The 27,907-nt window shown below is 48.3% G+C and overlaps 2 protein-coding genes across 3 annotated transcripts; both read right to left on the bottom strand.

Annotated features, from left to right (window-relative positions):
• Positions 1-27,818, bottom strand: galk1 (galactokinase 1). 2 transcript variants are annotated; one of them, XM_068754607.1, is made up of 10 exons: positions 27,585-27,818; positions 27,072-27,261; positions 24,798-24,917; positions 21,413-21,548; positions 21,138-21,319; positions 18,381-18,531; positions 18,255-18,303; position 17,447; positions 8,307-8,419; positions 1-127 (listed from the first exon to the last, which is right to left on the bottom strand). In XM_068754607.1, exons 1-10 carry the CDS (start codon positions 27,747-27,749, stop codon positions 53-55), a joined length of 1,182 nt encoding a protein of 393 aa, XP_068610708.1. In that variant the 5' UTR covers positions 27,750-27,818; the 3' UTR covers positions 1-52. The 2 variants fall into 2 exon arrangements, with proteins under 2 accessions (XP_068610708.1, XP_068610707.1); XM_068754606.1 differs by lacking the exon at position 17,447 and having other exon boundaries at positions 8,307-8,423; positions 18,258-18,303.
• Positions 1,555-6,322, bottom strand: LOC137910336 (BTB/POZ domain-containing protein KCTD21-like). Its single transcript, XM_068754773.1, has 2 exons — positions 5,915-6,322; positions 1,555-2,081 (listed from the first exon to the last, which is right to left on the bottom strand). The coding sequence occupies exons 1-2, from the start codon at positions 6,320-6,322 to the stop codon at positions 1,617-1,619; spliced, it is 873 nt and encodes a 290-aa protein (XP_068610874.1). The 3' UTR covers positions 1,555-1,616.
• Positions 27,819-27,907: the final 89 nt, after the last annotated feature.

The following is a 27,907-nucleotide window of genomic DNA, read 5'->3' as shown; positions in this document are numbered from 1 at the left end:
GTGGGGGGGGGGGGGGGGATGGATGCGCTTCTAACAGGTGAGACGACAGCGATCACAGCAGACTGAGAGCCCGAGCGCCGTCTGAAGGAGTTGTGACGTAGAAAGTTGGGGTTCCACCGAATCGCTCCTGTTGAGGAGAGAATAAACATGAGGGAACTTAATGTTACACAAATCACTCACAATGAAGAGCGACCAATGCATTTCCACGTCGGCAGATGTGCAGTTTGTGAAAAGCATAAACCAGATCCCAGGAAGGAAGTTCAGAGACGGAGGAAAGAACTCCTGGGTCCGTTTTCAACGAGACATCCTTCCCCTTCAGCCGAGACGCATCTTTTCCCCGTCCGAACTTCCTTTGCTACCGCTTCCTCCCAACTAAAATTACACTCACTCCATAACCCCCCCACCCCCGGAAGTCATCCAAAGGGCTGTCGGCTTTCATGAACATGAAATCGTGCTCCGGTCCGGCTTTTAGAGACCTCTCTAACAGCTCCATTTGGACATTTCTATTTAAGTCAAATAGGCAGAAAACTGAGCAACACAAAGCAATCATTTAAATAACCTAAAGCTCTATTGGTGCTGGGGGGGGCGCCCTGATCCAGGGGGGTTAGGGTTTGTGCTTCTCTCCTGACCGAGCAACACTGATCACAACCTGTTTAACGAGGATATCGGCAAATGCCATCTGTCGTCATTGTTTTTTGATCGACAGAAAGTCCAAGCGAAGGAAACGACATTTTGTGCCCTGAATAGACTTTGTTTCTGTTTTCCAAAGATGTCGTTGACAAACGGCATGTGTGACAACATGTTTATTAATAATGTATAAAGCAATGACATCACACCTAATCAAGTGACAGATCTGATTGGACAGCTTGAAGCAGTGAGCTGATGTTCGGGTGGGCGTGGTCTGCAGGCCAGGTGCTCCTGTCGCTATGGTGACGAGAAGGCACTGAACATCCATCCATCTTCTTGTTATCTGACTTGCGGGGTCACCGGTGTTGCTGGAGCCCATCCCAGCTGACAACAGGCAAGCGGCGGGGTACACCCCGGACGTGTCGCCAGCGCATCGCAGGGTCACACGAAAACCAACCACTCACACACCTACGGACGATTTGGAGTGACCGATTCACCCAAGCGTCATGTTTTCAGTGGTGAGAGGAAACCCGGAGAACCCGGAGAACCCACGCAGACAAAGTGAGAACATATAAACGCTGCACAAGAACCTCCTTGCTGTGAGGTGCAGCACTACCCACAGCGCCACCCGACATTTACCTCATGTCTAGATTTTAATCATCGTGCTTTTCTAAATGTCTAAACAAAGAGCACTTTTTTTTCCTATTTCGACATGTTTATTAACGCTGATTAAAAAAAAAATCACTTTAAACATTTTAATGGTTTTAAGGATTGTTATGATGAAGCAACAAGTCTGGGAATATAAAGCTGCAAACTTTAAACATCAAAACATTTTGATGCTCTGAGCAATAATGCACCTTATTAATAACTTTAAATCTAATAACCAAACCACCATCCAAGAAACAGGAGCAGATTACCAAAGCTCAACCAAAGACCGAATCCACAGATCATCACTTCCACACTGCTGCTACTTTTAGCTTGCGTAGCGTTTAGCTCTTGACGAGCCTCAGTGAGGTACAGTTAAGAATATCCGCCGGGTCAGGAGTCACAAGATCAACCTTGAATCCTTCAGCCAGGGACACCTTCAGCAGCTCCTCCACAAAACCCTGCATGTCTGTGACCTCACACGCGCTCCACTGCACGTTCATGATGTCATCTGAAGGCTTGGCCTCAGGGTGAGGCACGGCGAGGCCGTGATAGCGCTGCTTGTCATATTGATCCTGTGGTAGTTCTTCAGGCTTCGGCACCCACTCGAGTTTCAGCCTGTTCTGCCTTGGGTTGCACGGACGGGGGCTGGCGAGACCCTGGGATGTTCTGTAGGAGAAATGCTCACAGAGCAGCGCCAGGAAGGCTCTCCAGGTACAAAAGAGGTCCACTGTGAAGGCTCGCACTGAGCATGTACGAAGTTCATAGTTTTCTGGGCCATGGCGTAAGTTAAAGTGGAGAACACGGACCTAGAATAAGAGAGAGAGAGAGAGAGAGAGAGAGACTACCCCGTCTCCAGAGTGCAGGCAAAGAACCGGTCCCTCAACATCCTCTTATTATGACTCAAAGGGTTAAAAAGGCCAGAAATCTACGTCAGCACATTTAAATTCAGACCCAATGAAGAGTTCGACACTATCAGACAGCCCTTAGCAACTTCCTGTCCATGTCTGATAAGAGCCAGAGCGCTCGTGTCTGGTGCTAAATATAAAGCTAACGCTTGCAGCCAGCCACACGCCAACTTCCAGCTGACTGATATCAAACGGTAGGAAAATAGCCACAGGTGTGATGTTTCGTCGTCCACGAAACATTCCTGAAGCTCCACGCTGCAGCCAGGGTGGAGCAAGATGGAGGATTAGAACGTCTCGATGACGCTGCTCCACCATAACGCAGTGGTGGATCGCAAATGCCTTCATTCATATATCTATATGTCTCTCTCTCTCTATATATATAATCTATATATAGCGCCCTCTAGGGGTTCGTTTTGCATTTTGAACAGTGTTTATTTCAGATATTTCACCAGGATTCAACTTCAAATTTGACAATTGGGCGGTGAGTTTGAAACGTGCGTTAAGCAAAATAAAGTCATAACTAGGATGGCAGTTATTGAGTTAGAACCCTAAACATCTCACACACACCGATCAATACTCACCGATCTCACACACACACACCGATCAATACTCGCCGATCTCACACACACACCGATCAATACTCACCGATCTCACACACACACCCATCAATACTCACCGATCTCACACACACACCCATCAATACTCACCGATCTCACACACACACCAATCAATACTCACCGATCTCGCACACACACCCATCAATACTCGCCGATCTCACACACACACCCATCAATACTCGCCGATCTCACACACACCCCGATCAATACTCGCCGATCTCACACACACCCATCAATACTCGCCGATCTCACACACACACCCATCAATACTCACCGATCTCACACACACACCCATCAATACTCGCCGATCTCACACACACACCGATCAATACTCGCTGATCTCACACACACACCCATCAAGACTCGCCGACCTCACACACACACCCATCAATACTCGCCGATCTCACACACACACCCATCAATACTCGCCGATCTCACACACACACCCATCAATACTCGCCGATCTCACACACACACCGATCAATACTCGCCGATCTCACACACACACACCGATCAATACTCGCCGATCTCACACACACACCCATCAATACTCGCCGATCTCACACACACACCCATCAATACTCGCCGATCTCACACACACACCCATCAATACTCGCCGATCTCACACACACACCGATCAATACTCACCGATCTCACACACACACCGATCAATACTCACCGATCTCACACACACACCCATCAATACTCGCCGATCTCACACACACACACCGATCAATACTCGCCGATCTCACACACACACACCGATCAATACTCGCCGATCTCACACACACACCCATCCATACTCGCCAATCTCACACACACACCGATCAATACTCACCGATCTCACACACACACCCATCAATACTCGCCGATCTCTCACACACACCGATCAATACTCACCGATCTCACACACACACCCATCAATACTCGCCGATCTCACACACACACACCCATCAATACTCACCGATCTCACACACACACTGATCAATACTCGCCGATCTCACACACACACACCCATCAATACTCACCGATCTCACACACACACCGATCAATACTCGCCGATCTCACACACACACACCGATCGATACTCGCCGATCTCACACACACACCGATCAATACTCGCCGATCTCACACACACACCCATCAATACTCACCGATCTCACACACACACCGATCAATACTCACCGATCTCACACACACACCCATCAATACTCGCCAATCTCACACACACACCCATCAATACTCGCCGATCTCACACACACACCCATCAATACTCACCGATCTCAGACACACACCGATCAATACTCACCGATCTCACACACACACCCATCAATACTCGCCGATCTCAGACACACACCGATCAATACTCGCCGATCTCAGACACACACCGATCAATACTCACCGATCTCACACACACACCCATCAATACTCGCCGATCTCACACACACACCCATCAATACTCGCCGATCTCACACACACACCCATCAATACTCACCGATCTCACACACACACCCATCAATACTCACCGATCTCACACACACACCCATCAATACTCACCGATCTCACACACACACCCATCAATACTCGCCGATCTCACACACACACCGATCAATACTCGCCGATCTCACACACACACCCATCAAGACTCACCGATCTCACACACACACCCATCAATACTCGCCGATCTCACACACACACCCATCAATACTCGCCGATCTCAGACACACACCGATCAATACTCGCCGATCTCACACACACACCCATCAATACTCGCCGATCTCACACACACACCCATCAATACTCGCCGATCTCACACACACACCGATCAATACTCACCGATCTCACACACACACACCGATCAATACTCACCGATCTCAGACACACACCGATCAATACTCACCGATCTCAGACACACACCGATCAATACTCGCCGATCTCACACACACACCCATCAATACTCGCCGATCTCACACACACACCGATCAATACTCACCGATCTCACACACACACCCATCAATACTCGCCGATCTCACACACACACACCCATCAATACTCACCGATCTCACACACACACTGATCAATACTCGCCGATCTCACACACACCGATCGATACTCGCCGATCTCACACACACACCGATCAATACTCGCCAATCTCACACACACACACCGATCGATACTCGCCGATCTCACACACACACCAATCAATACTCGCCGATCTCACACACACACCCATCAATACTCACCGATCTCACACACACACCGATCAATACTCACCGATCTCACACACACACCCATCAATACTCGCCAATCTCACACACACACCCATCAATACTCGCCGATCTCACACACACACCCATCAATACTCACCGATCTCAGACACACACCGATCAATACTCACCGATCTCACACACACACCCATCAATACTCGCCGATCTCAGACACACACCGATCAATACTCGCCGATCTCAGACACACACCGATCAATACTCACCGATCTCACACACACACCCATCAATACTCGCCGATCTCACACACACACCCATCAATACTCGCCGATCTCACACACACACCCATCAATACTCGCCGATCTCACACACACACCGATCAATACTCACCGATCTCACACACACACCCATCAATACTCGCCGATCTCACACACACACCCATCAATACTCGCCGATCTCACACACACACCCATCAATACTCGCCGATCTCACACACACACCCATCAATACTCGCCGATCTCACACACACACCGATCAATACTCACCGATCTCAGACACACACCGATCAATACTCACCGATCTCAGACACACACCCATCAATACTTGCCGATCTCACAGACACACCCATCAATACTCACCGATCTCACACACACACCCATCAATACTCACCGATCTCAGACACATACCGATCAATACTCACCGATCTCAGACACACACCGATCAATACTCGCCGATCTCACACACACACACACACACACACACACACACGTGGTTGGGCGTAATGTCGATCAGTGCTTGTTGCGTTCCCTCCAGTGTCTTTCTAGGTCCCACGAGGTAAACGGATTAGATTCAGCATCCGATTGACACACGCGTCTAACGTTATGACATGTACCTTGGAAGCAACATGCACCGTAACCATGGCTCCTAGCGGCCCCCCTCTAGCGCTGAGAGGCCCCGATGCCTCGCGGTGGCCAATCTCCTCCAGCAGGGGGCAAATCTGGAAGAAGTCAGCCTCCCTCCGCAGCAGTGCGAGCTCTGTGAAGCCCTCCGGCAGGTCCAGCGAGCTGGAGCGCAGATAGTTCAGGATGTACCTGAACACCTTACCGTCACGGTCAATGAAAACATTTCCCCGGTCATCTCTGAGTCCGGGGCTTTGCCCAGTGAACATAGCACTTAGCATTGAATCACGGCAACGCGTCAGCGTAGCCAGGGACGTCGTGTAAAGCTCCCCGCCCACGTTCAAAGAAACCGGGTCTCGGAGAGCGTTCCTGCTGCTGGCTGGCGAGTTGAGGCTCAGCATCGCGAAGGCGCCGCGCTGATTGTTGGAATCGTGAGAAGCCCTCTCTGGCGAGCGCTCCAGGATCCAGGAATGCTGAAGACGGCTGGACGTGGAAGATTCCAGTTTGTCTTTCGTTTCCAGTGAGCGAGCCGGTAGCCAGGACACGGCGAAGTGAGGGGGGGTGCGAGGACGTCTGGCAAACCAGCCCCCAAAACCGAAGCTTCATTAACCCAGAGGGTCGAGCCGATAGAGAGACGCTACCTCAAAGCTGATAATCCATCAAGTCCAAAGCTTCTCTGGGATTCAGTTTCAACCTTTGCTGATGCGTGTCCTGCAGGACTCTGAATGGGGGGGGGCTTCAGTTTGACTCAGGACCATCGTGACCAGACCAGCATGCTAATACTTCTGTCTCCATGAAGCTGGCTTTTATTCTCAGCGCTCTCACACACACACACACACACACACACACACTGGAGCTGTCTGAGCAAGACACCGAGGAATGGGCAAACGGCCCTTAAAGCGACAGCAAGAACGATGAAGAGCGCTTTCTATCTGCCATGAACAAACGAACGGAATCAGACAAAGACAAAGAGAATAAAACTGCAATAGAATCGTTTGAATATATTCTTCACTCAGTATTTGATTAAGTACAGTAATACCTCAACATACGAGTGTTCCGAGACACCCCAACCCTGCGAGCAATGTTTTGCTTTGAGACACGAGCATAAATCTGAGATACGAGTAGCTTCCAGATGGTGGCGCTAGAGGGCCGACCGCTGCTAGCTAGCTTCACTGGTCCAGTTCAGGTGTTCCCCACCTTCCGTCCTGATTCTGGCTGTACCTGTGAGTTTTCCTGATCAGTGATTGGTCCTGGTGAGGACGGCAGTGATGAGAAAAGACGATGATGATGATGAAGATGAAGCATGAAATGATCCATCGACGTGACCGTGGTGTCCATAAGTGATGGGACACGCCAGTACGAGCGGAGTACATGGACGATGTGTACAATCCTCAACCAGAAGAATTCTGTCTAGAACACAAAGCCTTCCAGAGGCAGAACTACTACGTCTAAGTTTATGTACGAGTACCTGTAAAGTACAATTACTGCATAAAGTGTCTACGTACCGTCCAACGCCCCCTCCTCCTCCTCACCGCTGTTAGTACTATCGTCTGTCTCGAAGGTAAAACTCATAATAACACATTTTATATTACAGTAATACTGTATATCATTTATTATATCACTGTGTGTATCTATATAACAATTAGAAATGTTTTATTTCCATCGTTATTAACGTTGATTTGAGTGTTTTTAGACGCCGGAACGGATTCAATTGTTTTCAGCTATTTTATATGGGAAACATTTATTTGACAGACGAGTGATTTGAGTTACGAGCTCGGCCCAGGACGGAAGTATACTCGTATGTCAAGGTATTACTGTATTATATATACTATATACCGGTACCTTATCAGGAAACTGAACGCAAAGAGAGACCCCAACGAGCCTGCCTGCAGTCCAGATGTGTGTGTGCTCGTAAGAACCATTTATAAATGATTATACTCTGTTCATGTTCAACACCAAGGTCCAGAAACTAACCGGATCAGTATCAAAGATCGGTCGTGTTGTTTGCCGACGCCAGTCTTCTATATTTACAATGGGAGCCGCTCCTCTGAGGAGTTCACTGGGAATGGACAAACCAAACCCGACCCACTGGTAGATTCTCCTGAGTCCATCCTCATCAGCAGATACCTCAACAGTTTACACCAATGAGCAGACCTGATCTGATCATTTAACCAATAGATACGGAGACAAACCGGAATTCAAAGAAACTAAAATGTAACATTCGAAATGAGAATGAGGTTTTTGCTAAATTGAAATGAATAAATTCCGGTTTTAATGATAAGTCTTATTGACTGACCTGCGTACACACAGTGTGGAACCCAGCAGGGTGGCAGAAAGAGAAAGGTGTGCGTTACCATTGTGTGCATATTGCGTGTGTGTTTTAACCTGCACGTGGAGGATAGTCCTCTCAGTCGCGCTGGTCTGCAGCAGAGTCACGGTGCATCCCCCGAATCCTCCACCCGTCATCCGGCTGCCAAACACCCCCTCCACCTCCATGGCTGCTGTGTTGGCAGTTTTCTGTTACTTTAAATAAATGTATAATAAAGACACATGATTATGTGAGATTGGTCTTTATTATTCTACCAAAGCTTTGGGGCTTCAGTCATACAAGCAGAACACCGGTTGTCCGACTGAAGCCCAGGACAGTGAGCACATCTCGCTTATATAGGCACACATTCTTTGGTTCTTGGAACAGCAGGCAGGTGTTTATACAAGGGAAACTCTAAGTAACCATGTGGGAGGAAGTCATAATTTCTAAGTGTCAAACAAGGAGACTAAGTGTTAAACAAGGAAACTAAGTGTCAAACAAGGAGACTAAGTGTCAAACACGGAGATGCAGTCCAGAACTGTTTATCACGAAAACTCTGCCGCACACGAAGGTCTTTCGGTGAAGCGTGAATGGGAACCTCTGCAGACAGTTATTGTCCGACTAACCGTCCCTGTAGATCAATTACTTAACATTGTTTAATCTCCACTTAATGATTACTTGATTGCTCTTGCAATTATCAATTTATATAATTGTCATTATGTTTAGTAATTATTCTATTGCCAATACACTTTCCCCCTTTGATCACATCAAAAAGTGATCACTAAAAATAAAGAAGATAGGACAGAGAGAACCAAAAGCAGCGAGATATCACACCGCATACAAGACAGTCGCGGCGTTTTTGTGAACCATAGACAAGTCAAACATGTAGGCAAAACACATGATTATACGTGAGGTGAGTAAATAGAGGCAAAGACAAGCAGACAGAAAGATAAACGATTAGTCAAGGAGACAAGTAAAAAACTTGAGAAGAAGAAAGCAGCATATAAGAGAAAATCATCAGTCAGGCAACAAGGGTGACATCGGAATCGTCGTCGGTAGGGGGGTAAGGGGCCGTATAGAAGACGGTGGCAGTGACGCCAGGCTGGCTTCGGCGAACAGCTGTGGAAACGAACTGAAAGACACAGGAACGGATGAGGGGAACACCACAGGCGAGGAAAAGCAGCACAACAAGGAGGATGATACTGGTCTTCAGCAGGAGTGAGCGCCATGACATCCAGAGGAAAGAGAGCCAGTCCGGTTCTGGGGTCCCATCCCTACTCATAGCATCTCGAAGACGAGTCATGTTCTGAAGGGCCTGTTCAATGACTTGGCCGGCAGCATCATTGTCAGGAACATAGGAACAACACGAAGAGCCCACCACCACACACACCCCACCCCGAGGGGCTGCAAGCAAATCAAGCACCATGCGGTTTTGTAGGGCCACAAGCCTCAAAGCGGTGAGTTCTGTCCGGATTCCTGAGATAGCCTTGAGAGACATGTTAACAAAAGATTTAAATCTATAGTCAATCGTTTCTAGACGGAGAACGTTCTTCGCCACGCCCACCCAAGGAAAAAGGGAGAGGGCGATCTTGCTGCCAGTGGACCAGTGCTTGAATTCTTGAGGGACATCCGTGCCATAGAGACTGTCATGGGGACTGTAGGTTAGCCCAGAGATGAGTGTCCGCCTGGAGCGCGTATGATCAGGATGTTGCCGTTCAGCAGAGACAATGAAGGTATGGTCCGTCACATGGACTGGGGCACACACTCCGTGCCAACATGGAGGGAGAGAATCAAACAGGGAATTACCACATAACCATGTCCCTCCAGTGAGGATGTAAGTGCCATTGTAGAGTGGGAGTCTGTTGGGGGCAGAAAAGGGGCCTTCAAACTTGCCAGGGGCGGAGAAATTATTACAGCGATAGCCGGAAGGACAAAGTTTAAAAGAACCCCAGTGGGTTTCATAATGGACAGAGTGGACATGCATAAGCCGGGTCATACATCTTCCCCAATCAGCACGGGCAAGGGGGGTAAGGGACTCATTGCATGCACAGGGATGGAGAAGGTCAATCTCAGCAGCACGTACAGCAGCACACATATATGGTGGTAAGAAACCAACGGGCGTCTTACCCCAGCCGACATAACAGACAGGAAAAGGGCGAGATCTGTTAAAGGATGCGAAACGTGTTGGAGAAGCGACACTGCTGTCACCGAGTCGGTTGTTCAGGACAGAATAAGTGTTAGCAGCACATTCAAGACGGTTTCCCTCGTCCTTATAGTCTACGGAAGCACTGAGATAAGCAAAGCACTCAGACACCTTCATATCGGGAAAAGGCAGAGCAGTCAGGCGAGGCTGTGAAGCCGAAAAAGGAAACCATGAGCACACGTAACAATTAGTACGATTATGTTGTTTCGCTTGAAAGACAGAATATCGGTACCAGGAGTTATGCATGAAAGGATGATTATAATGTCCTGTATCTTCGTGGTGTGGTCCCTCTCCTGCCCAACGAAGTCGACGAGATTGACGAGCTGGGGCAGGAGGTCGAAAAGCAGCGGCATCAGGAAGGGTGGTGTGCACAGGGGGTGGGAGAGATGGTTGTGGGCCGAGGATAACCCAAAGGAGGGGCACCAGGATCAGCAATGCCATAGCGATGTAACAGGGAAACCAGCGGAGAAACCTCTTCGTCCAAGATGTTGGCCGTTGAATAGCGATCGGCGCAGCGTCAGACATTAGAGGCATCCTGGAGTCGCCCAGGCTGCAGGACCCAGGAACTCGAACAGCAGGAGGAGCGATGATCTGGAAGCCCTGCGTCTGGGAGGTCTCCGGCAACAACGGGCTCGGTGGGCAGGGCAGATCCTGGTCGGAGTTGAGTAGAACCTCTGCAGTCGTCACCTCCGGGATGGCGGCCAGCGATGCTGAGTCGGTCGTGGTGAGGTCCTCAACAGGCGGGCGGAGGGGACACAGCCGGAACATCTGGCAGCGATGGTGTGTGGGGCAGGAGTTTGCAGTGAGTGGCGTGAACCCACGTTGGTCGTTCTGCAACCTTCACAGCGGTGTGGGTGGTCAGCTGAACCTGGAACGGGCCCAACCAGCGCTGATGTTTCCAGGTCTTCCTGCGCGTGTTTTTCACCAATACGAAGTCACCAGGCAGGATAGGGTGGAGCGGCGTGTCAGCAGCCGTGGGGAGGGCAGCTCCAACTCTCTCTCGGGTTCTAGTCAACACCTGTGTGAGGGTAATGCAGTATTGGATCATTGAATCATCAAACAAGGCAGTCGGCCAAGGAGTAGTCGGGTTGGGTGTCAACCCCGTGTTTGGAGGTCGTCCAAACAGAATCTCAAAGGGAGATAAGTTATGCTTAGGTCTAACTCTGAGTCTCATTTGCATCAGGACAAGAGGCAAACATTTGATCCAGGAAAGTTCGGTCTCAGCACAGCATTTTACCAGTTTTGATTTCAAAATGCCGTTTTCCCGTTCCACAGCTCCCCCAGATTGTGGATGGTAGCTGCAGTGTTTCTTCAGGTTAATCTGTAACCTGTCACTGAGTTCTGAAAGTATTTTGTTAGCAAAGTGTGAACCATTGTCTGAGGAGATCAGTTCAGGGATCCCCCATCGTGGAATGATGTCAGTGATTAAAGCTTTCGCTACTGCTGATGCAGATTGGTGTTTGGTAGGAAAGGCTTCAACCCATTTTGAAAACATGTCAACAATAACCAAGCAGTGTTTCTTCCCTTCACATGGAGAGAGTTCCACAAAATCCATCATTAAATGTTGGAAGGGCCTCTGTGGTGTCGGATGGGCAGCTTGGCGAGTTAATGGACGCGTCCGTCCAACATTGTGTTGAGCACAAATCAAACAATTTTTACAAAACTTGGAAGCAAACATGTTGAACCCCTTTGTGAACCAATGCTGCTGTATGGCCAGAGTCATTCCCCCTTTTGACACATGGTCCAACCCATGGGTCAATTTAGCATAGGGCAAAAACAGGGTCCGAGGGAGGCACGGCTTGCCATCAGGGCCGAGCCAAACATCACCCACAAGAGAAGCCCCCGCAGAGCGCCAGGCGGAAATGTCCGCAGGGGTAACAAGCTGAGAGACATCAGAAAGGGAAACCACAGAGTCAGAGGGGGGGGCAGACAGGAGGAAGGAAGCAGAGGAAGGACAAGGGGTGCGAAAGGCAGCAGCCTTAGCAGCAGCATCAGCACGCGCGTTGCCCTTGGCAACGGAATCAGAAGAGGAAGTGTGTGCAGCACACTTACAGACAGCAACACGCGAAGGCAAAAGGATGGCATCCAGGAGGTCAGCGACAAGAAGACCATGACGGATGGGCTTCCCGTCGGACTTAAGGAATTTCCTATGGCGCCAGAGGGCGCCAAAATCATGCACCACGCCAAAGGCATACCGAGAGTCAGTGTGAATGGTGACAGAAAGGCCCGCAGCCAGACGGCAGGCCGCAGTTAGAGCGACCAATTCCGCTGCCTGAGCAGAGAGGTTGCCCGGAAGGGAGGAAGAAGAGACAACGGAGTGGTCATCCACCACCGCAAACCCAACCCGGGCGAGACCCGTGTGTGGGTCACGAGAGGCAGAACCATCCACATAAAACACACAATCAGGGTTGGAGAGAGGGGCAGAGGAGAGATCAGGGCGAGGCGTACAAATAGCGTCAAGGATCGCAACACAGGAATGCGGGTCACCGTCATCAGGAAGAGGAAGAAGCGTGGCTGGATTGAGTGTAGTGCACCGCTTGACAGTGACATCAGGCAGGCCCAGGAGAGTCGTGTTGTATTTCAACCACCGAGAACTGGTGAGGTGAGCGGTGCGTTGTTGGTTAAGGATAGAGGAGACACAGTGAGGTGCAAAGACAGTGACAGGAGCAAACCCAGTAATTTCCCGAACTGCCATAACCGCGACCTCGCTGGCCGCGACAGCACGAAGGCAGGCAGGAAATCCCTGGGCAACAGGGTCCAGTTTCTTAGAGAAATAACCACAGGGTCGAAGGCGGTCACCATGCGCCTGCAACAAGACAGAGGTCATGCAGCCAGATTTTTCGTCAACATACAACACGAAGGGTCTTTCAGGGTCAGGGATGCCCAGCGTAGGGGCACTCTGGAGGGCCTGTTTGAGAGAGACAAAGGAGGCCTCAGCTGCCTGATTCCACGTCACAGCGGAGGAGGGGGTGAGACCAGGCACATGGGCAATAGCACGAAGAGGAGCCTCAATTTCAGAGTAGTTAGGAACGAAGGCCCTGCAGTAGGACGTCATGCCCAGGAAGGAGAGCAGTTGTTTCGTTGTGACAGGCTTAGGAGAGTGAACGATAGCCTCCACCCGCCGCGTGGACAAGGATTTACCAGCCGGATTGATAACATGACCCAGAAAGACCACTTCCTGTTGAACAAATTGGAGTTTAGAGAGCGATGCTTTGTGACCCTGGTCAGCCAGGTGGCAAAGCAAGGCCAACGTGTCAGTTTCACATTGTAATTTGGTGGGTGCAGCAAGAAGCAGATCGTCGACATACTGCAAAAGAACAGAACCCTCAATCAGGTTCAGCCCGCGTAAGCTTTTTGCCAGGGCCTGACAAAAATAGTGGGGGCTGCAGGTCAACCCCTGTGGTAACCGTGTCCAGGTATACTGGGAACCCTTGAAGTGGAAAGCGAGCCAAAATTGAGAATCAGAGTGGACAGGAACGGAAAAGAAGGCGTTACTGAGATCAACAACAGAAAACCAGGAAGAGCCGGAGGGAATCAGGGAGAGAATGACATATGGGTTTGGGACTTGGGCGGTGGGAGGGGAGATGGCAGCATTGACCGCCTGCAGGTCCTGAACGAAACGCCATTCTGTGGGTTGGCCAGGTGGGCGGCTCTTTCTGACAGGAAAGATGGGGGTTTGAACAGGAGAATCAGGGCAGGGAATAATGATACCAGCATCTAAAAGGGAATCAAAAACAGGTGTGACACCCTGTTCGGCTTCCTTCCGGAGGGGATACTGGCGACGCCTGGGGCGGAAAGAGGATTTAGGGATGAGGGAGACAGGCTGACAGTTCTTTATCAGGCCTACATCATGTTTATGGGCGGCCCAGAGCGAGGGGGGGACCCGAGAGAGGAGGGGAGACACACTCAGAGGATCCACAGCTGGGCAGAGGAGAACAGGAGAAATGGCTGCGGAGAGCGTGACAGTTCTCAGAGAAGAGACACAGGAGGACAAAGGAAACCTGAACGTTTGGCAGGAGGCGGAGAAACGGACACCATCGGTATTTGGAGCTGACCAGTCAGTGGCCGCCACAGCAGTGTTCACAAAGAGGCCCAAATCCTTCCAGTGAAGGCTCCCATGTCTTGATACTGAGATGTGAGGAAAAGAAAAGGCGACATCAAAAAATTGTAGCTGAACAGGGTTGAGATTCACCACAACCGCGGTGAACATAGAATTAAAGAACACATCAGTCACAGAAAGTATGTCAGAAATATCAGCAACATCAAAAAAAAAGTTTTCAAAGTCTAGGTCCGGACCATGAGTCACGTGTGTGGTGCAATGCAGGGCAGAGGCGGACATGACACAATGAGATGTGTCAATAAAGGGCATGGCAGAGTTCAACAAGATCTGACCATCAGTTTCATTCAATGACCAGTTGTATACAAACAAAGAACGTGCATCAATCTGAGAGACATCAGTCAGCAGACAGGAAGGGTCAGAAAAGTCAGAAGGCACAACGTCAGAGCCGTAGTCAGGACAGTCGGGGCGCATGCGCGTTATGGCGATGCCATCAGGGGTGCACGTAAGAACCATACGGAATTGGGTCATAAGATCACGGCCCAAGAGATTGATGGGGCATAATTCGGACATGACAAAACTGTGAGGGACCGTGACAGTATCATCATCTACAGGCCAAATGCAGAGAGCCGGTTGGGATAAAGGCTCAGAGGTGACAGAACCAGAAGCACTAAGGGAGCTATTCATTTCCCCATTAGGAACTAGAGGAACACCTGCATCAGAGCGGATGAGGGAATGGGTGGCACCAGAATCGACTAGGAAGGGAACAGCGACGTTATTAACAAGAAGAGTAATTGAGGGCAAAGTTTGATAAGCTGCATGTCTTAAAAAGGCATAAGGGTTATGAACATCACCAGTAGTATTCGCAGGTGCCTGTGGTTTAACCGGCAATACTAACGTGTGTGTGTGTGTGTGCATCTCACTGTCCGAGGGCTGTTCGACGGTCAGTCAGTCGGAGCCAGCAGCGAAGGAGCCCGGGCCACCTCCACGTCCACCACGGCGGAAACCATCACCTCGGAACCGTTGGCGGCCATTCCTCCCTCTATTCCACCGTCGTTGGGGACAGTCAGCAGACCAGTGTCCAAGGTTTCCACAGAGGAAGCAGACATCAGAACCATGGGTTGGAGGGGGAAAAGGGGCAAAATCCCTCCTTCTGTTATCACTGAAAGGAGGGCCTGTTCGGGGTCCGCGTCCCCTTGGAGGAGGCATGTTGGTCTGGAGCATGGCGGTCAGTGCAGCGTTGGACGACTGCAGAACATCCAGTGTGGTCAAAGCGGCAATTTCAGCAGAACCAGCTCTCTCCTGTTTTTTTTTAGTTTCTTGTGCTTCAGCATGTTTGGCGTGACGCACGCAAGCAGCCAGTCTATTATTAGCCCATCCCCCGATGAGACTGGTGCGAACGTAAGCTTGAAGGGGGGTTCGCAGGCCATTAAAAAAACATGATTTAAAGATAGCTTCATAGGCAGATTCCTGAAGACTGTCTACGTCACGTTCGTGACCACTGTGAGCTTGGCAGATGGTGTCTAATCGGTCCAAATAGGATCCGACGGTCTCAGTAGGGCTTTGACGGCAATCATGCAATTTAGACATGTCTACCTTTACAGGAAACTTTTGTTGGACGGCTGCGCAGATTGCTGCAATATATCGTTCCCAGGGGCCGTCCCGTTCCCAGTCAGCACTCCGGGCTCTCAGTGCGAGATGGTCTTCGGCCTCTACCGCCTCCCGGATATTGTTGTAATGTTCAGGACCCATGGTGGTCCGAAGGAGGCGAGTCATTTCAGGACCGGTGGGGCGCCAGCACTGACAGAAAACAAGGAATGCCCTTGCCCAGCGGCAACCTCCCTGGTCCAGATCAGGGAGAGATGTTTTTGCAGCAGCCATCAGGTCCTGATCCAAGTGACGATGGACCAGGACAGGGACACCATCAGGCCCGGGGTATTCAATCATAGGGGCCCGTATCTCTGGCTCAGGCTTCGGGGCTCCATATAACAGGCCAGAACGAGTGATGGAAGAGCCGCCGCTCAGAGTGGCAGTAGAGGCAAATGAAGGGGTGGAGGACGCAGACGGGGGTGGTGGAGCAGCCGTGGACGGAGGTGCTGTCGGCCTTTGGCGGCGCGGAGGTGGGGCCCAGTCCTCCATCGGTGCCGGTCCAGAAAGACCCGCGAGTCCCAAACTCGGATAGAGATGAGAAGAAAGGAGAGGAAGAAAGGGATTATTATTAGAACAAGGTGGGGGGACGGAAGCTGCAGGTTTAGAATCAAAATTGATTTGATTAGGAGTTACCTCGGTAATTCTGGCTACCTGATCATTCACTTTTATTTCTGCTTTCCATGTTTCCTTTGGTTTCCCTTTTTCAGTACGGAGGCGGCTCTCTGTCTCCCACATCTTAAGGCATTTATTACGTTCCTCCCATGCAGCTAATTCAGCAGTCTTTACTGAATTCTTCTGGAGCAGTACAGTTTTCTCCAGGTCAACCTTACTTCTTAAAACGGCCAGCTGGCGACTACTCAGGCTCCCAGTGTTCGGGAAGCCATATCGAGATACGAAATGCGGGAGACAGTTAACACTTTCCTTACCGTATTTCCTTTGCATGTCGACAGTTATTGGTGATGTCCAGACCACCTGATCATCAGAATCCTTCATTTGTCTGCCGCTTGAAGATCCCATCTCCAGCGGTTGCCTCGGCCAGATATTCAATACCTAATCAGAATATCTCGGGCGAGCAGTGCACCAATAACCAACTAGACGTCTCTAGTGGCCGTCAGCAACGAGCGCAGTGCCTCGGCCAGATACTCAGTACCTAATCAGAATACCTCGGGCGAGCAGTGCCTCTATCTCCAGCTACCACTTTGTGTGCGTAGCGAGCTTGCTGACGTTTCCCCTTTCTCACTCAGAGGCCCCGGGGGACTTATCACTTGGAGTCCTGAAACACCGGCGTCTCGTCTGGACATCAATACCCTAGCAATTATTATGAGGAAAAATGGAAAGCAGTTAACAAGTGTAAACATTAAATTTTTCTTACCAGTAAATCGTTGGAGGCTTCCTTTTTCTTTTATTTAGACCCGTGGTGGCGACCAGAAGTCAGTGCGAACAGTCCTCTCCCCGTAACGCCGATCGGACTCAGAGGCAGATCTGCTACAGATCTGGTGGCCTTCACTGTTCACCCAGACTCCGGCGGCCAGCCAGGGCATCCCACTTCTGACACCAAGTTGTGTTGGCAGTTTTCTGTTACTTTAAATAAATGTATAATAAAGACACATGATTATGTGAGATTGGTCTTTATTATTCTACCAAAGCTTTGGGGCTTCAGTCATACAAGCAGAACACCGGTTGTCCGACTGAAGCCCAGGACAGTGAGCACATCTCGCTTATATAGGCACACATTCTTTGGTTCTTGGAACAGCAGGCAGGTGTTTATACAAGGGAAACTCTAAGTAACCATGTGGGAGGAAGTCATAATTTCTAAGTGTCAAACAAGGAGACTAAGTGTTAAACAAGGAAACTAAGTGTCAAACAAGGAGACTAAGTGTCAAACACGGAGATGCAGTCCAGAACTGTTTATCACGAAAACTCTGCCGCACACGAAGGTCTTTCGGTGAAGCGTGAATGGGAACCTCTGCAGACAGTTATTGTCCGACTAACCGTCCCTGTAGATCAATTACTTAACATTGTTTAATCTCCACTTAATGATTACTTGATTGCTCTTGCAATTATCAATTTATATAATTGTCATTATGTTTAGTAATTATTCTATTGCCAATACACTGCCGACACCAGCTCGTCCAGCTCCCTGCAGCTCACCTCATACAGGTCTCTGGCCAGGGGACATCAGCACACCTGACTCGCTCCGCCCCAGGTGTGACAGCTGTGCTACGGCTGCTTCAGCTCTACCTCAGGGAGTTGTGGCTCTCCACCATCAGGCGGCCAAACTCCTCGTAGGCTCCTCCCTCCAGGGCTTTGGCAGCTCGAGCAGTTCTCTCGATCTCCTCGATCACGTGACGAGCTCTGCGATAGGTGACGTCATCCAGTCTGTCCCTCGCCTCTGAAACGAGACGTCCGTTAAAACCGCACGGACAGGCTCGCTGAATGCCATGCGTTCTCATTTTACTCAGCCTGTGTGAGCTCGTAATGATCAGTGTCCTGTCAATGTTTGACAAGCAGAGCTCACTCTCTCAGCGTGTACACACACACACACACACACACACACAAAGCCCAAGCCACACCCTCCTCCTGAAACGGGGATAAAGGAGAAGGCATCAACTGGGAATGTCACTTACATTTCCAGTTCAGCAACTGTGAAGGAGCCATTTCAAACAGGGCATGGTGGGATTGTAGCATCAGATAAGAACCTGTAGCCAATCAGCTGCAGAGTAGTTTAGGCTCGGGCCTAATTATAGAGGTCATGCTGTTTATTTTACCGTTTCTAAAGGATCTGAGAAAATAGAAAGGACTGACATTCTGTAGAAGACTGGTGAATTTGACATTTTCACTACAAGTACCGTATTTTCCGGATTATAAGTCGCGGTTTTTTTCATAGTTTGGTCGGGGGTGCGACTTATAAATCGGAGCGACTTATATATGCTTTTTTTTACAAAATCTGTGAGCGCAGAGACAGTAGCCTACACATTTCTATAACAGGTGTTACAGGGAACTCTGTGACCCGTCAGAATCTGTCGCGGTTTCTGGAGGTTCAGAGTTATCTGTCACACCTGTTATCTAAAAACACAAATTAGAAGGGCTGAATGAAAATGTCGCCGAAAAGAAAGTCATATTCCGCGGCTTACAAGCTTCAGATAGTGAAATATGGAGCCGAAAACGGCAATCGAGCAGCAGAAAGAAAGTTTGGAGTGAGCGAAAAACTTGTAAGGGACTGGCGAAAAGCGGAGGTTACGCTTACTGAAATGAAGAAAACAAAGAAAGCTAATCGCGGGCGACAAGCTAGGTGGCCGCAGTTGGAGGAACGAGTTCACGCATGGGTGCTTGAACAACGTGCTGCTGGGAGAGGTTTGTCAACGGTGCAGTTGCGTCTCCGCGCCCAGGTGGTTGCCAAGGAGGTGAATATAAACGGCTTTGCGGGAGGACCTTCTTGGTGTTACCGCTTCATGCAGCGCAAACGCCTCTCTATCAGAGCTAGGACGACACTGTCCCAAAAACTGCCAGCGGACTTCCAAGCCAAGGTTGACAGTTTCCGCGCGTTCATTGAAAAGCATGTAAGTGATCACAACGTGACACCGGATCATATTATTAACATGGACGAGGTCCCCCTCACTTTTGACATCCCCATGGGCCGAAGTGTTGCAGAGAAAGGGCAAAAAAGTGTGAATATCGTTACAACTGGTCATGAGAGATCACACTTCACAGTGGTGCTGGCATGTTGTGGAGACGGATCAAAACTGCCACCGATGGTCATTTTCAAACGAAAAACCATGCCAAAAATCCAATCCTCCTCAGTTGAAGTCGCCGTGAACGCGAAAGGGTGGATTGATCAAGAAATGATGAACTTGTGGCTTACAAAGTGCTACAATAAGCGACCGGATGGCTTCTTTAGAGCACGCAAAGCTCTGCTTGTGATGGATAGCATGAGAGCGCACATCACACCACAGTTAAAAAATAAATTAAAAGTTTTCAACTCCATACCTGCCATCATCCCTGGAGGCTTAACCAAAATACTCCAGCCACTTGATATCTCCGTGAATAGGAGCTTTAAGTCAGTTTTGCGTAACCTGTGGGAGCAGTGGATGACGGATGGAGAGCACAGCTTCACGGCAACCGGGAGAATGCGCCATGCAACTTTCCTGGAAGTCATTGAATGGATCGACAAAGCATGGGCTTCAGTGACAACCGTAACCATCCTGTCGGGATTCAGAAAGGCTGGAATAATTGGAACTGCAACTGACGACGAGTCTGATGTAAGCGACGTAGAAGAGGAAGCGGCGTCTTGTCTACCTGCCGAGTTGGGGGAGTTGTTCAAAAGTGACACCGAGGATGAAGATTTCCTTGGATTTCGTGATTCGGAGTAAAACCTGATATTTTGGTAAACGTGTTAGCATGTTCTTTGTGCTATATGTTGTTTGGTGTTGGATTTTATCAAATAAATTTTCCCCAAAAATGCGACTTATCCTCCAGTGCGACCTATATATGTTTTTTTCTTCTTAATTATGCATTTTTTGGCTGGTGCGACCTACAATCCGGAGCGACGTATAATCCAAAAAATACGGTATATTAAATCACTCGTTCACCTTCACCATGTCATGTGAAGTTGCAAAAAGAAGAGTCAGCTGGACTCGTTCACGTTAGATCGAAGACGTTTCACCTTCATCCGAGACGCTTCTTCAGCTCTGAGGGATGTCGAGAGTTTAGATACGTATACTCCAGTTGGATCAGAAAACAAAGAAGGGACCGAAACCACCAAGGCAATCAGACTCCCCAGGAGCATTAGCATTTCCTTTGTGGATGCTAATTCTCCCCGGCAGTAATGAAAGCTGACTGACGAATCCCTGGAGTCTTTCTATTCGCTATTTGACAGTATAAATATCAGAACTCTCTGCCAGTCTCTCAGACCTGAAGGAGCCTCTCGGACTCTGATGTCATCGCTAGCGTTAGCAGTTAATGAGCTAAAACAGAGCAGGTGAGCGTGAGACTTCACACCTTCCAGGTCCTCCATGGTGGCGTCCCGGAGACTGTCCTTCCCCAGGATGGAGGCAGCCTCCTCACACTGTCTGCGCCTCGTGGGGTACTCGCTGCCGGCCAGAGAGTGTCTCACATTGGAGTTGGTGATGAGAATGACCAGGTCTTGGTCTCTCAGAGGGACAGGGGTCGCCTCAAGTGACCTGAGACAAACCACAAACAAGTAAACAAGTTATATCGGTGCATAAAAATGGGTCATCCTGCTTTTACCTAAACCGTGTACTCATTTAGATTACCTGCAGTCGATAAGCAACGCATGGCCCTCCCTCCCGAGGACAGACACAAACTGATCCATAATGCCGCAAGGAACACCAGCGTGGGTGTGTTCAGCCTGCTGGCAGGCCACCGCTGTGGACACCTTGTCTCCATCATCTGTGGGGAAGAAACGACTCAGCTCAAATGACTGATTAACCTATAAAGCTTCGATTCACAAATCAAAAGTACTATGAACAGGGCAATAGAGCATTTCAACTGCGAAAAATACAATCAAGTAGAGTGGTTCACAAAATCAAGTGTCCAAGCAGAGGGGACATTTTACTTCAACCTGAGGATATTGCAAAAGTATTTGCTACTTACTACCAGGAATTATATACAGAAGAAAGCTGTCCAAATAAAAAAGAAAATACTGAGAAACTTCTCAACTCTATAGAGCTTACCAAACTGACTGAAGAGGAAGCTGATCTCTCAACGGGTCCAATCACTAAAGAAATCAAAAATAGCATTTTAAAACTTAAAAATAATAAAGCTCCAGGAGTGGATGGTCTTCCAGGAGAATACTACAAAATGTTTGAGAAGGAATTTACGCCACTTTTGGATAAAGTTTATAACTATGCTTTGGCAGAGGGTGATCCTCCTCAGTCATGGTCTGAAGCTATTATTAGTGTTATTCATAAAGAAGGCAAAGACCCAACTCTATGTATGTCTTATCGCCCCATCAGCCTCCTCTGTGTTGATCTCAAAATACTTACTGCCATCATTGCAAACAGAATACAAAAAGTTATAAGAAAGCTTGTTAAACCTGATCAAACAGGTTTTATTACTAACAGACAGGGATCTGATAATGTTCGAAGGGCATTAAACCTTCAAACAGAGGCGCAGGGAAGGAGCACCCCATCAATGCTTCTTAGTTTGGACGCTGAGAAGGCGTTCGATCGGGTGGACTGGGGATTCCTCCAACAGACGCTGAGACATATGGGTTTCAACAATAATTTTATTAAGTGGGTTCAAACCTTTTATAAAAACCCAAAACCACAAGTGAGGGTGACAGTGGCGCAGCGGTTGAGAGGGTCGCCCTACGATCGAGAGGTTGGCAGTTCGATCCCCGGCTCAGGCACATGTGTACACTGTTGTTGTGTCCTTAGGCAAGACGCATCGCCCGGGCGCATGCGCACGCTGCGACCAGCAGCAGTTCAAACTGCTGTAAACCAAATCGCCCTCCGAGGGACAGATTAATAAAGTATCGTATTGAGGGTAAATGGCTATTGCTCAAATTTCTTTCCACTGGGACGCGGTACTAGACAGGGGGAAGTTCCGTCTCCCTCATTATTTGCTCTGAGTATAGAACCATTAGCCGAAACGATTAGATCCAATCCTCTTATACAGGGAACAAGAGATAACACCAATGTCCAGCATAAACTTGCTTTTTGCTGATGATATTTTATTGTCTCTGGAGAATCCTATCATTTCTGTCCCAGCCCTGATCCATAGTCTTAATGAATATAGCACAGTATCAGGTTATAAAATCAATACACACAAATCAGAAGCATTAATGATCACTGGAAATTGGCCGTCACAGCTGGATAATCTTGTTTCATTTAGACACTCCGAAAAGGGGTTCAGATATCTTGGCGTAATTCTTACCCCTAAAACCAAGCAGCTGTTCTCATGAAATTATGATAAATTATTGAAAGACATAAAAAATGATCTAAATAGATGGGATATACTTCCAATTTCTTTTTTTGGGAGAATTGCATGTATAAATATGAATATTCTTCCTAGATTATTATTTCTGTTCCAAAACCTTCCTGTTTTCATACCTCAATCCTTTTTTAAGTTACTGGATAAATTGATGTTAAAATTTATTTGGCAGAACATAAGACCAAGAATACGCCTGAAAGTTTTAATGTCTAGCAAGGAAAATGGGGGCCTAAGATTACCTAATTTTAAACTGTCTTATTGGGCAGCCCAAATAAAAGCAATAACATCATGGATTGTTTGTGACCCAGAAACACGGTGGGTGTCTATGGAGAAGAATTCATTGTCGGGGATTCCCCTTTCCAGTCTTCCATTTCTGAGCCCGCAATCTCAGAAAAAAACGAACATATCAAATTTATGGGTTAAACAAACATTACAGATATGGAACAAGACTCAAAAACAGCTGAAGGGGAAGGTTGTTTGATCCCGAGCGATGGCTATAAATAGAAACATTGAGTTCCTCCCTTCTTTATCAGATGGCGGATTTGGGAGATGGGCTGAGAGGGGGCTCATCACAGTGAATCAATTGTTTGAAGGAAATGTATTTAAAACTTTTGCCCAACTAGGAAGTACATTTGATTTGCCATCAAGTGATTTGTACATGTACCTGCAGATAAAAAGTTATATCACAAAACATTCTGACTGGGAAGATATTTTAAGAGAACCAACAAACATAGAGAAACATTTTATAAATCTGGTTGAAAAGGGTGGAGTAATGAAATAAAAGTGTCATTGATTTACCAACAGCTGCTGACTGATATCATGGACAATACTCAACATATTAAACAACAATGGGAATTAGAGTTAAATGTCACATTAGACGAGGTTTGGGAGAGTATTTGTTCTGGCTGTCACAGGGGGGTGGGTAGTCAGGTTTGGAAAGAATTTGATTGGAAGATGAAAATGAGATTCTTCACAACACCTTTAAAATCTTTCCTCATCAAATGTAGCACAACCGACAAATGCTGGAGAAACTGTGGACTGGTGGGAGACCAAACACACATCTTTTGGGACTGTCCTATTATTCTTAACTTCTGGAAAAATGTTCAATTTACATTGAGAACAGTATTTAAAATCAATCTTTCCATGGACCCTTTGGTTTTCTTGCTGGACATTTTCCCAGACAGTTTCTCCCAGGATCAAACATTTACACTCCATCTCTTGCTAATGAGTGCAAGAAAAGTTTTAACAATCTGCTGGATGAAACCTGAACCACCTACAAAAAAATAAGACAAGTATACTCTATGGAACTTCTGACTGCACTATTACAGTTACAAACACCTGTCTTTGAAAGAAAATGGGATTTAATCAAGAACTTTCTCAATAATGTCACAAACCAGCCTTCATTTTGAGTTATTGCAATGGCAATTCATTTATGTTGTGTAATGCCCGGTCTCAGAACACTGTTTGTAGTAGCTTTTTTTATTTTATTTTATTTTTATTATTATTATTTGTACTTGTTGTTTCGTTTTGTGAATAACTTTCTGTGAATAAAGTTCAAAAAAAGAAACGAGTCAGCTGGAGGGCTTGCTGATTCATTATTCATCTTTGCTTGACCATCCCTACAGAAGAGGATATTCTTCTGATTGAATATCAGTCTCACTCCAGATCTCATTGGATTCAGTGTGAAGCGGTTCAGAGTCTGACCTTGCATCAGTTGCTGCAGGAATGTGTAGACAGCCACCTCCAGAGAGGCAGAGCTGGACAGACCTCCTCCCAGGGGGACGCTGCTGGTTATCACCGCCCTGAAGCCTGGGACAGGCAGAGCTGGGGCACAGCGGAGACAAAGACAGCACAGATTACACTAGAGAGAGAGAGAGAGAGAGAGACTGCGGGCCTCCTCCAAGCAGCTCCTAACTGGATCAGCACCAGAAGGTTCTAGATTGTTCTTGGTGTCTTTATACACCATGAAAAGTGAAAGTGAATCAGAGTTTATCTGATATTTGAATCCATAAATGGGTTTAATGTTAAAATGAACTCAGCTCGAAGACAACACTCGTTACAAATCTGTCTAATATTAAATGTACAGAAGGCCCAAACCCAAGCGTACCCCTAATTTCCCACATTTCCTAAACAATGATCAATAATCAACACAGATAATGAACAATATTAATGAAAGTGATCCATAATCCAGGATCTCTTCTGGATCATGAACTAAATGTAATTAACTGTTCCTGGAAACATTCCCAACATTACCAGAAAATGTCATCAAGATAACTTTTTGAGTTATGTTGCTATAGCAATCAAACAGACAGAGACAAATACCGGTAAAAAACACAACGTCCTGGGAGGAAATGAATGTCTCTCTCTCTAGTAACTCTCTCTCTACCAGCCGGGTGAAGCTGTGTACAGTCGCTGCTGGTTTGTTTAACAGTAACTCTCTCTCTACCAGCCGGGTGAAGCTGTGTACAGTCGCTGCCGGTTTGTTTAACAGTAACTCTCTCTCTACCAGCCGGGTGAAGCTGTGTACAGTCGCTGCCGGTTTGTTTAACAGTAACTCTCTCTCTACCAGCCGGGTGAAGCTGTGTACAGTCGCTGCCGGTTTGTTTAACAGTAACTCTCTCTCTACCAGCCGGGTGAAGCTGTGTACAGTCGCTGCCGGTTTGTTTAACAGTAACTCTCTCTCTACCAGCCGGGTGAAGCTGTGTACAGTCGCTGCCGGTTTGTTTAACAGTAACTCTCTCTCTACCAGCCGGGTGAAGCTGTGTACAGTCGCTGCTGGTTTGTTTAACAGTAACTCTCTGTCTAACAGCCGGTGAAGCTGTGTACAGTCGCTGCTGGTGTGTTTAACAGTAACTCTCTCTCTACCAGCCGGGTGAAGCTGTGTACAGTCGCTGCTGGTGTGTTTAACAGTAACTCTCTCTCTAACAGCCGGGTGAAGCTGTGTACAGTCGCTGCCGGTTTGTTTAACAGTAACTCTCTCTCTACCAGCCGGGTGAAGCTGTGTACAGTCGCTGCTGGTTTGTTTAACAGTAACTCTCTCTCTAACAGCCGGTGAAGCTGTGTACAGTCGCTGCTGGTTTGTATAACAGTAACTCTCTCTCTACCAGCCGGGTGAAACTGTGTACAGTCGCTGCTGGTTTGTTTAACAGTAACTCTCTCTCTAACAGCCGGTGAAGCTGTGTACAGTCGCTGCTGGTTTGTTTAACAGTAACTCTCTCTCTAACAGCCGGTGAAGCTGTGTACAGTCGCTGCTGGTGTGTTTAACAGTAACTCTCTCTCTAACAGCCGGTGAAGCTGTGTACAGTCGCTGCTGGTGTGTTTAACAGTAACTCTCTCTCTACCAGCCGGGTGAAGCTGTGTACAGTCGCTGCTGGTTTGTTTAACAGTAACTCTCTCTCTAACAGCCGGGTGAAGCTGTGTACAGTCGCTGCTGGTGTGTTTAACAGTAACTCTCTCTCTAACAGCCGGTGAAGCTGTGTACAGTCGCTGCCGGTTTGTTTAACAGTAACTCTCTCTCTAACAGCCGGTGAAGCTGTGTACAGTCGCTGCCGGTTTGTTTAACAGTAACTCGCTCTCTAACAGCCGGTGAAGCTGTGTACAGTCGCTGCCGGTTTGTTTAACAGTAACTCTCTCTCTAACAGCCGGGTATAGCTGTGTACAGTCGCTGCCGGTTTGTTTAACAGTAACTCTCTCTCTAACAGCCGGGTGAAGCTGTGTACAGTCGCTGCTGGTTTGTTTAACAGTAACTCTCTCTCTAACAGCCGGGTGAAGCTGTGTACAGTCGCTGCTGGTTTGTTTAACAGTAACTCTCTCTCTAACAGCCGGGTGAAGCTGTGTACAGTCGCTGCTGGTTTGTTTAACAGTAACTCTCTCTCTAACAGCCGGTGAAGCTGTGTACAGTCGCTGCTGGTGTGTTTAACAGTAACTCTCTCTCTAACAGCCGGTGAAGCTGTGTACAGTCGCTGCTGGTTTGTTTACCCCGGTGATGCTGGATAACACCTTTCACGTAGTTTGCCCATCCGGGTAAGCCTGGAGCGAGCGTTGATCCATCACTGGGCAGACTGAAGGTAACTCTCCGAGGCTCGTCAGCATCCTTTGCTGCCGTTACCACGGTAACGTCCTTGCCAGAGGTTTGACTCCCGACCACCACAGTGACCAGGGGCAGCGCCTGATAAACACAAACCCAGCAGGGCGGTTATCTTCACCAGAAAAACATCCCGAAACATCGAGTTCTGCGTTTTTGTCAAATTCAACATTACAGAGTCGAGACCTGAAGACGAAACCATGAAAACGACAGAAGAATAAAATCACTTCAAACTGTACATGTTGAAATAAAATCACTTCAAGCTGCTTCATCTGCTCTTCCTGCAGGTCCGAGCTGCGTCACCGAACAGCTGATTTATTCCTGACTACAAACTACAAGATGTTTGCTCGCTGCTTTTCTTCTTCTTGGATTTATATTGAACACGCTTCCTGATATGAGGCCGTTACCATGGGGAGGACCAGGCCCTGGTTGTAGTCCGTGTGCTCCCCGATCAGGTTGACCCTCCCCGGGGCGCACGCCGCTGCGCGCGGAGCGTCGCCCCCGAACTCTTCTCCATACACGCGCCGAGCCTCCGCAGCGAGCTCGGAGACGGTGGGGAACGAGCTGCTCATCGGGAAACCGACGGAAGCAGCGCCTGATCGATATGAGGCGCGACTCAGCCGTGTGCGCGTGCGCGTGCGCGTGCCCTCCTCTGAAACACGTAAACTCTGAATCAACCTTCCGCCTCTTTTTAGGGCGGGGAAATCCTTTACATGTGATCATGTGATTG

This window comes from Brachionichthys hirsutus, chromosome 21, assembly GCF_040956055.1.
Source record: "Brachionichthys hirsutus isolate HB-005 chromosome 21, CSIRO-AGI_Bhir_v1, whole genome shotgun sequence".
In the NCBI taxonomy this organism is placed as follows: Eukaryota; Metazoa; Chordata; class Actinopteri; order Lophiiformes; family Brachionichthyidae; genus Brachionichthys; species Brachionichthys hirsutus.
Note: the sequence above shows the minus strand (reverse complement) of the source record. Positions and strands in the feature narration are given on the sequence as shown.

What these genes read in the sequence shown, in the direction of transcription:
- galk1 (XM_068754607.1), bottom strand. Translation starts at nt 27,749, where the DNA reads ATGAGCAGCTCGTTCCCCACCGTCTCCGAGCTCGCTGCGGAGGCTCGG. An exon ending in TGTTATCCAGCATCACCGGG is followed by an intron (nt 24,918 to 27,071) that starts GTAAACAAACCA and finishes GCTGTGCCCCAG; the next exon opens with CTCTGCCTGTCCCAGGCTTC. An exon ending in GGACTATCCTCCACGTGCAG is followed by an intron (nt 128 to 8,306) that starts GTTAAAACACAC and finishes TCTCCTCAACAG; the next exon opens with GAGCGATTCGGTGGAACCCC.
- LOC137910336 (XM_068754773.1), bottom strand. Translation starts at nt 6,322, where the DNA reads ATGCTGAGCCTCAACTCGCCAGCCAGCAGCAGGAACGCTCTCCGAGAC. An exon ending in CGGTGCATGTTGCTTCCAAG is followed by an intron (nt 2,082 to 5,914) that starts GTACATGTCATA and finishes CTCTTATTCTAG; the next exon opens with GTCCGTGTTCTCCACTTTAA.